This window comes from Sorex fumeus, unplaced genomic scaffold, assembly GCF_029834395.1.
Source record: "Sorex fumeus unplaced genomic scaffold, SorFum_2.1 ptg000072l, whole genome shotgun sequence".
In the NCBI taxonomy this organism is placed as follows: Eukaryota; Metazoa; Chordata; class Mammalia; order Eulipotyphla; family Soricidae; genus Sorex; species Sorex fumeus.
Window position 1 is genome coordinate 52,603,018 of NW_026606129.1, and position 9,567 is coordinate 52,612,584.

General features: G+C 53.9%; 1 protein-coding gene across 1 annotated transcript; it reads left to right on the plus strand.

Moving 5' to 3' along the window:
• The first annotated feature begins 2,888 nt into the window (after positions 1-2,888).
• Positions 2,889-8,699, plus strand: GLYCTK (glycerate kinase). The gene is made up of 5 exons (XM_056129396.1): positions 2,889-3,002; positions 4,838-5,909; positions 6,113-6,264; positions 7,046-7,221; positions 7,529-8,699. The coding sequence occupies exons 2-5, from the start codon at positions 5,533-5,535 to the stop codon at positions 8,396-8,398; spliced, it is 1,575 nt and encodes a 524-aa protein (XP_055985371.1). The 5' UTR covers positions 2,889-3,002; positions 4,838-5,532; the 3' UTR covers positions 8,399-8,699.
• The last annotated feature ends 868 nt before the right edge of the window (positions 8,700-9,567 follow it).

Here is a 9,567-nt window from a genome sequence, read left to right on the forward strand (position 1 = left end):
GAGCTCAGGAATTACTCCTGGCAGTGCTCAGGAGACCATCTGGGATGCTGCAGGGGATCAAACCTGGGTCAGCTATGTGGATGGCAAAAACACCCACCTGCTGTACTCAGACCCTAGGTCCCCAGGCCCTCTTTTTTTCTTTTTCCTTTCTTTTGGGCCACACTCAGCAATGCTCAGGTCTTACTGCTGGCTCTGTACTCAGGAATCACTCCTGACAGTGCTTGGGGGACCCTATGGGATGCTTTGTCATGTGCATGGCAAGCACCCTACCCACTTGCCTCTCCAACCTCCCTCTCTGACCCTCTTCTTAACTTTTATTATTTCCTACAAGTACATTATCTGTGCTGCCCTAATGATTGACCTGCAATCCTTCCTTCCTTCCTTCCTTCCTTCCTTCCTTCCTTCCTTCCTTCCTTCCCTCTCCCTCCCCAAAAAAAAGATAGGGGAACCTGGTAACACTGCCTGTAATCTAAACCAGCCCCAAAACATTAATTTTACATGTTGCAAGAAAAATTTTGGGTGATATGTGCTAGCAGTCTTCTTTGTAGTGATGCAGGGATTGCTAATCAGGATTGCTGTCCTTAGCGATCTGGGTCTGGGTACTAGGTTTATCTGACCTGCAGAGGAAAAAATTAAAAAATGAGGTGCTGAAGACATAATACAGTAGGCATGCTATTGACCTGGGTTCAATCCCTGCATCCCACAGGGTCTGCTGAGTCCTACCAGAAGTGAGCCCTGACAGAGGGCCAGGAGTAAGCCCTGGCACTGCTGGGTGTGGCCCAAAAGAAAGCAAAACAAACAAGAACAACAAAAAGAATTCAAATATGAGTCAGAAATATAGAAAAGTGGGGCTGAAGCGACAGCACAGTGGGTAGGGCATTTGCCTTGCACGAGGCCAACCTGGGTTCAACCCCCAGCATCCCATATGATCCCCCAGCACTGCCAGGAGTAATTCCTGAGTGCTGAGCCAGGAATTGCCCGGTGTGACCCCAAAAAATAAAAACAAAAACAAACAAACAAAAAAGTGTACCAGGAGTCTTCTTGTTATTTGTTTTGGGGTCACACTCAATGGTGGTGCTTCAGGCTTACTCCTGGTTCTGTGCTCAGGGATCACCCTGATGGGGCTCATGGGACCATATAGGGTGCTGGCGATCAAACTAGGGTTGGCTGTGTGCAAGGCAAATGCCCTTTCTGCTGGACTATCACTCTGGCTCCTGTTTTCACCTCTTAAGGAGCTTACCATATTAACTCTTCTGAGAGCTAACACCAGGTGGACCATAAACAAAAGAGGTGCCATTTCAAAGAAGTGGTTATCTCTGCGTAAGAGATTATTCTTTTACGAGAAGTTGACTTTTGATATAAGTATTACTCAGATCATTTCTACATCACACTTGCACTGGTCATTGTCCTTGGTGTCTACTTTCCTTTCCAGAATGCCCTAACTAGTGTTTCTTAACTTTTCTTCAACCAGGGCCCCCTCTAACCTGTTTCCTTCATGTGCACCTCCAGCGCCCCCTTCCCATTAGTTGGCGCTCTAGGGACCATCTGACTCCTAGGTACTAAAAAACCTTTCTGGGATTGGTGTTTATTTTCATTAGTGTGATATGGCACTAATATGATATGCGGCTGGAGCGACAGCACAGCGGTAGAGTGTTTGCCTTGCACGCAGCCAACATGGCCACCCGAGTTTGATTCCTCCTCCCCTCTCGGAGAGCCCGGCAAGCTACCAAGAGTATCTCACCCACACGCAAAGCCTGGCAAGCTACCCGTGATGTATTCGATATGCCAAACACAGTAACAACAAGTCTCATGATGGAGACATTACTGGGCCCGCTCGAGCAAATTGATGAACAACGGGAGGATCGTGTGTGACCGACCGATTGTGATATGAAGGCAATATTTTTAAAAATTTTTTTTATTGAATCACCCTGAGATAGTTATTAAGCCTTCATGTTTGAGATTCATTCATACAATGATTGAACATCCATTCCTCCACCAGTGCATTTTCCAACCCTGTATCCGCCCCCTCCCACCGCCCCCCCCAGTCCTCACCCTGCCTTTATGGCAGACAATATGAAGGCAAAGACAATATTAAATCAGGAATTCAAATACTAATATCCATTGCGGGGGGTGAGGGAGGAAGGCCCAGGCAGTAGGAGGCCTGGGCCCATACATCTTTACGTGGAATTTGTGGATATAGATATATAGATCATAAAACATAGATCATGAAAAAGAACAAAGTCTTGTTCTTATTCAAGAACAGTCTTGCTGAGCCAATCATGGTCTCTGGTGACCCCATGTGGAGGAGTACACACCAACTCCGGGACTACAGGAGCATTGAGGGCCAAGGACACAATCTGCAGCTAGAAGAGGTCGACTGTGAGGCACTAAGGACTCCGCATTGCTCAAGTCTGGGGCTTAGAGGATAGCAGAGGGGACAGATTCTACTAACCCAAGGCTTGTTATTATTATTATCATTAGGTTTTGGACCACATCCGGCGGTGCTCAGCCGTTACTCCAGGCTCTGTATTCAGGAATTACTCTTGGCTATGCTTGGGGGAACCATAAGGATGCGGACATCAAACCTGGGGTGGCCGCGTGCAGGGTAAGCCCCTCACCCTCTGCACTGCCGCTCCGGCCCCGGAGGAGGGTGACTAATAAGTTCACCGTGGAGATGCAGAAACCGGGACCAGAAGGCGCCGCACGCAGGCTCCCGGGCGCACGATTCCGCTCTCGCCCCTCCCACCGCAGCTCGCCCCGCCCCCGCACTTCCGCATTCCGCCCCGCCCCGCCGCAGGCACTTCCGGTCTCTAGCGCAGGAAGCCGGGCTGGGGTCAGCGCTGCGGGGGCGCACGGAAGCCGTCTTTGAGCCGAGGGACCGTGGGGCCCGGGCTGCCGCAGGCCTTAATGCCTTGCTTCACCACCTGATATCGCGGGGAGCCGTTTCCCTTGTGAAGGTTGACGGTCCGAGCCAAGGAGACGTCACTTCCGGGGCATATGAGGTCAGGTGAAGGCCGGAAGTAGCTTCAGCCCTACTTGGTGGCTGGGAGAGTCTCGGGCTGCCTTGAGGGCAAGATTTATTTATTTTTATTTATTTATTTTAAAATTTTTATTAGTGAGACACCATGAGGTACAGTTGTAGACTTACAAATTTTGTGCTTGGGTTTCAATTATACAATGATCAAATGAGATTTATTTTTTAATTTATCATTATTTATGTTTTTTGAGTCACACCCAGAGATACTCAGGGGTTACTCCTGGCTCTGCACCCAGAAATTACTTCTGCCTGTGGGAGTACGTGGGATGCCAGGGATCGAACCCAAGTGGGCTGCTTGCAAGGCAAACGCCCTACCCGCTGTACTATAGCTCCAGCCCCGAGAGTGGGATTTAGCGAGTGGAAATAGGATAGTTAAATTTGCATATAAGATAAACGAAGATTTTTCTTTTTTCCTAGAGGTATGCCTTATACACTAGAATATTCTCTCCAGTTTTTTTTTAAATCTGGAAATTGGTACTTACATAAAAATTAAGATATTTATCAGCATTCTGATTTTACAGAAAGCTCTGCCCTATATCTTACTTGGCAGCTTTAACATTGAGCAGCCTTGACCCTGGACTTTGGTTTCCAGGAGCAAGTCTTGGGCATCTCTAGGGTTTTATCCTCCTGGGAGATAAATACAAATAAAGTTCGCCCAGCCTGTGAAAATCGGCTATTGCTAGATGCCAAGAGACTTTAGAGCAGTCCCAGGACCCCTGTGGCAAAAGCAAGGCCATTTTCAAAGACCTGAGGGCATTCGCCCTTTCACAAGCAGTATGGAGCAGGGTTGGTGTCTTAGGGCAAAACATGGAGGTTAGCTGACTGACGCTGGAAACTGCCAAGTTCTTGAGTGTCAGGTGAACAATGTCCTTGGGATTCATATTTTCTGTGGTGACTGTGGAGCTCCAGGAGCTCCAGGGAAGAGCATCAGGCAGTCTCCTCCACCTCTGGTTTGCACACGAGACCAGGGGAGATAGCTGATTTTTTTTTCTTTTTGGGTCACACCTGGCGATGCACAGGGGTTACTCCTGGCTCTGCACTCAGGAATTAACCCCGGTGGTGCTCAGGGGACCATATGAGATGCTGGGAATCGAACCCGAATTGGCCACATGCAAGGCAAACGCCCTACCCGCTGTGATATTGCTACAGCCCCAAGATAGCTGGTTTTGACAGCCTGTTCTGTTCTTCCTTGCTAATGTAACCAGCTGGCAGCAGGCAGGTGGGCATCTATTAAGATAGCTTTTAAGAGCTTTTGAGAGAAGAGCTCTTTCCCTTGTCCCTAACCTCTTCCACAGCCTTCTGACCTTTGCCCTAAGAGTTCTTTTAGCGTTTCCCCTGCCCAGTGGGTGAAATGATTATTTGGGCTCAACCGTGAGAACGTGGCTTTTCCTGTACCAGTCACATGGCTGTCCCAGAGGTAATGGTATGACCCAAGATGTAAGTTTGATCCAGAAGTCATGTTCTTGGCGGGGCTGAGCCTCTTGCTGGACTGGCCCTGCATGCTAATGGGTGATAGAGGGAAGGGGAAGGAAAAGAGGAAAAACGAATTGCCCGGGGAAAAACAGTATGTGCAGACAAATCCCTTTAAACATCCTGCTCTTCCCCCACCCCTTTGTTTTTCCTTTGCCTTTCTGAAACCTAATGCAAAGTACTCATCCATCCCTCTAATTAAGAAGATACCAAAGGAGGTTTTTCACTTTTCCTGGGCATACTGCTTCAGGAAACCCCATGCTCTGGCTTTTCTGCCCTTCCCATTACTTTCTACTGAATCTGCCATCTCTTCTTATCCTCTGCTTTTAGTCTTGACTGCCTGAGGACATGAACCCGTGCAGGCCTGAAGCTCTGAGACTCTTCAAGCTGTGTGTGCTGAGGATGTGCTCTTGCCCAGTGTGCCCAGCGGAGCCTCCAGCTTTCCCACAGACACCTCGCCCTCCCCTGACTCTCTAGCCCAGAGCCAGGAACTAATGTCATTAAGCAGACTGGAAGGCAGCAGGCTCAGGGGTCAGCTGCTGGGACTGCCTGCAGCCTCCTGCCAAGAAAGGCCAGGCAGGCGTGCCAGAAAGGCGTGTTACTCCTGGGTGAGGGCTCAGAAGTCCAGGGTGTAAGGGGGCAGGCAGGAGGCCTCTGATAGGAATTGTTCCCTCTGTGAATGATTAGCTTTCAGCCAGAGAGAGTGACCAAGAGGAGGGCCAGCTAATAGGACCTTTGGACTTGGAGCCGAGTGTCCAGCAGCCTGTGCATAGTCTGCCGAGGAGGAGGACATGGAGAGGGAGCAAGACACGGCTCCAAGGACTGAAGCCACATCTGGCAGCTGTGGGCCTCAGGAAATCTGTAGGGACCAGCAGATGGCCTGTCCTTGCAGCAGCAGCTGTGGGATCCCCCAGTCCTGAGCACTTGAGGTTTGGCTCTGTGGCGGGCTCCTGTCTGTGGCCTGGCTGCAGCCTTTTTCCCCTTGGGCAGCCATGGGTGCCGAGAGGTGCTGAGTGCAGTGGGGCATGGCTGCAGCCTTGCAGGTCCTGCCCTGCTTGGCTCGAATCCCTTTACGCTGGCAGTTCTGGGGGACCCCAGCGGTCCGATTAGCCAGCAGCATGGCTCTGGCGGACCAGGCACAACTGCTGTTTGCAAGCTCTGTGAGTGCCGTGCTGCCAGGCCCCATGCTGCACCGGGCACTGTCCTTCGACCCTGCTGGTGGGCAGCTGAAGGTGCGGGACCGGAGCTTTCAGCTGCAGCGAAACCTCTACCTGGTGGGCTTCGGCAAGGCGGTGCTAGGCATGGCGGCTGCAGCCGAGGAACTGCTGGGCCAGCATCTCGTGCAGGGTGTGATCAGCGTGCCCAAGGGGATCCGCGCTGCCCTGGAGAACGCTGGCAAACAGTAAGGAGCCATTGGGGGGCCACTCACTCTCCGGAGGTCGGTATGGAGGGGAAGCTGCTGGATTGGGGCCTGCCTCCCTCACTGGCTTCCTTTTTCTTCTGGGCTTGCTGTTAGTGCCCTCTCACCTGCATAGGGGGATTTATTTATTTATTTTGCAGGGCGGGGGGGCATCCCACCTCTTGCTTTTTTGTCCTCTTCCTCAGGGAGATGCTGCTGAAGCCGAACAGCCGTATCCAGGTATTTGAAGGTGCAGAGGACAACCTGCCCGACCGTGATGCTCTCCGGGCCGCACTGGCCATCCGGCAACTTGCTGAAGGCCTCACAGCTGATGACCTGCTCCTTGTGCTTATCTCAGGTGTGGCTGCCAGGTGTTGGGGGGCAGATCCCAAATCTCAGGTCTTCCAGAGGCCACTGAGTCAGCCCCCAGGATCACAGAGCAAGGGAGCCAGTGAGGAGTCTCAGCACTGACTCTTAGATGGCCCCTGGCTGTCCCCTGGCCTCCCTGAACTGTGGGGTCCTCTCCCCAACTGACAGCATTGGGGTGACCATTGTTGGACACTTAGGGGATGTTGAACTCGGGACCTCACGAGGCAAATGACATCATTGTTGCTACTGTCCATACCAGTGTCGGAGGTGACCTCTCACCAGAGTCGTCACAGATCTTGTACCAAGGTATTTGGGGTCCAGGGAAGGTTTAGGTTAACACCTGGAAGTGCTCAGGGGTCATTCCTGGCAGTGTTCCACAGACTCTATGCGATTGAGTTGGGGTCCGTCACAAGCAAGGCAAGTGCCTTAACCTCTGTGCTCTCTCTGGCCCACCATTTTTTTTTTTTTTTGCAGAAAAGTAGGGAGTGACCATTATGTGGAGCTTTGTTTAAAAACTGGGTATGAAGATTATGCAGACAATGATTATATTGAGCCCTCTTCTTCCACCTTGGCCTCCCCCTTTTTCCCAAACTCCTTAGGAGTAATTCTGCTGGGATCTGGATGACCCCAGGGCTGGCCACAATCTCAGTATCTGCTGTCTGCAGGTAGTCACTATATGTCCACACGGGGGCACCCCAACCCCATCTTTCCAGTCGGGACTTCTCTAAGTGGGGAAGTCTCTTTGCCTCATTTCTTCACTGTCTTTGCAGGCGGGGGCTCAGCTCTTTTGCCCGCACCCATCCCACCCATCACCCTGGAGGAGAAGCAGACACTCACCAAGCTGCTGGCAGCCCGCGGAGCCACCATCCAGGAGCTGAACACCATTCGGAAGGCCCTGTCCCAGCTCAAGGGCGGGGGACTGGCACAGGCCGCCTACCCTGCCCAGGTATTCGGGTGCTTCTGAGCTGGTGGAGCCAGGCCCCTGGGAGGCAGGAGCTGTGGACCTAGCATAGTCTTCAGCTTGGCAGGGCCTGGGAGAGAAGTCCCCAGGGCAGGCCGGAGGGGCCTCAGGGTGAGAACAGCACACCTGGGACTGCTCTATGAATGCCCTCGAGAGGCCTTAGAAAGAGGTGGTTGGAGGGCATGTGGCTGTTTTTTTTTTTTGGGGGGGGGGGGGAACGACAATTTATCCTCAGGGGCTCTCTGGTCAGGGCCAGGAGGAACTGAGCCAGGCCTCTGTGACCCCTCTCCAGGTGGTGAGCCTGATTCTGTCCGATGTGGTAGGGGACCCTTTGGAAGTGATCGCCAGTGGCCCCACCGTGGCCAGCGCCCACAATGTGCAGGATTGTCTGCACATCCTCAACCGCTACGGGCTACGTGCTTCCCTACCACGCTCAGTGAAGACGGTGCTGGCTCAGGCTGACTCCGACCCCCGGGGCCCGCACTCCTGTGGCCATGTCCTCAACGTGATCATTGGTTCCAACTCGCTGGCTCTGGCTGAGACCCAGCAGCAGGCCGAGGCCCTGGGGTACCGGGCAGTGGTGCTGACCACAGCCATGCAGGGTGATGTGAAGTGTGTGGCCCGGTTCTACAGGCTGCTGGCCTGCGTGGCTGGAGCCCGTCTCTCCACAGAGGCTGGGGCTGAAGCCTCCATGGAGGAGGAAGCAGAGCTCCGTGAGCTGGGGGCTGAGCTCCAGCTGCCAGACCTGCAGCTGAAGGACGCCCTGGAGGCCGTGGCTGAGGCTCGGGGGCCCATCTGCCTACTGGCTGGCGGCGAGCCCACGGTCCAGTTGCAGGGCTCAGGCAAGGGTGGCCGGAACCAGGAACTGGCCCTGCGGGTGGGAGCAGAGCTGGGGGGACGACCCCTGGGGCCTGTCGATGTGCTATTTCTGAGTGGGGGCACCGACGGGCGGGATGGCCCCACAGAGGCTGCTGGTGCTTGGGCTACACCGGAGCTGGCCAGCCAGGCTGCTGCAGAGGGCCTAGACGTGACCTCCTTCCTGGCTCACAATGACTCTTACACCTTCTTCTGCCGCTTCCAGGGCGGCACACACCTGCTGTGCACAGGGATGACCGGCACCAATGTCATGGACACCCACATCCTACTCCTGCGGCCACGGTGAAGCCTTAGGGGTTTCTTTCTTTGGGAGTCCAGAGGTTCAGGTCCTGGGGCAGCCAAGGGCATCAGCCGCCTTAGAGTCCCTCCTCCACTTAGCCCTTCCACATCCCACCCAGGGCCGCTGCTCCGTATTCACCACTTCAGGCCGACTAGCAGGCTCAGCTCTTCCTGTCCTGCTCTCCTGGCAGGGGTGCCTCTGAGGACCTTTGCTCTTGACCGTGTTCTCCCCTGGGCAGTTGTGCTACTGAGCTTGTTTTTCCTGCAGGGTAAGACAAGGACTGAAAATAAAAAGGGCCATGTGCTTTTCTAGGTTCTTGGTGCATCATTCCTTGGAGCAAAGACTGTGTGTGTGTGTGTGTGTTTGTGTGTGACAGTGTCTGTGTGTGACTGTGTGTGTGTGTGACTCTGTGTGTGTGTGTGATTGTGTCTGTGTGTGTGTGTTTGTGTACATGCGCACAAGTGCAGTGTTTGGACTGGATCCTGGGTGCCAGACCTGGAAGGGGCCCACCCCTCTGAGGGGCCCACTCTTTCCTTGTGTCATGTAATCAGGACTGGGGAGGGTTGAGCCTGGCTCCCAGGCAGGGGTGGGAGGACGCCTCTGGAAGTCAGGGTATGCAGCTCTGACACCCTTCAAACCCAAAAGTTGTTGACTAAGAGGGCAGCAAACCAGGTCGAAGGGCCAGAATGGCTGGTAGAAGCCCACTGGCAAAGGAGTGCCCAGTATCATCTCCTATGATACCCCTATCGTAGGAGAATGTGTCTCCACCCAGGGTTCCTCCAGGATGTCGTCCCTGTTGTGGGACGGCCCTTAGCCACAGAATGCACCTGCCGTGGCTGAGCTGCCATCTGCTTTTCTGGGGCTTCCCCCTGCTCACTGCTCAGGACATGGACCCTTTCCGCCTGCCAACCCCCCTTTCCCAGTCCTGGCAGCCCCATTCAGCCCTGCCTGTTCAGTGCCAGCAGATGCACTCTCCTTCATGCTGAGATGGTGGGCCAGAGCTGGGGGACCCCAACACCCTCTCCCCTACCCCCCATGCAGCTGGCCAGGGAGAGGATAATAGAGGAGAGCCAAGGAGGAGTGGCCTCCTTGACCAGGCTTCTAGTCTGCCTGCAGGGGGCCAGCCTCGTGCTTCTGTCCTCGGCCCCCCACGCTCAGTGTCCGAGCCCGCCGCT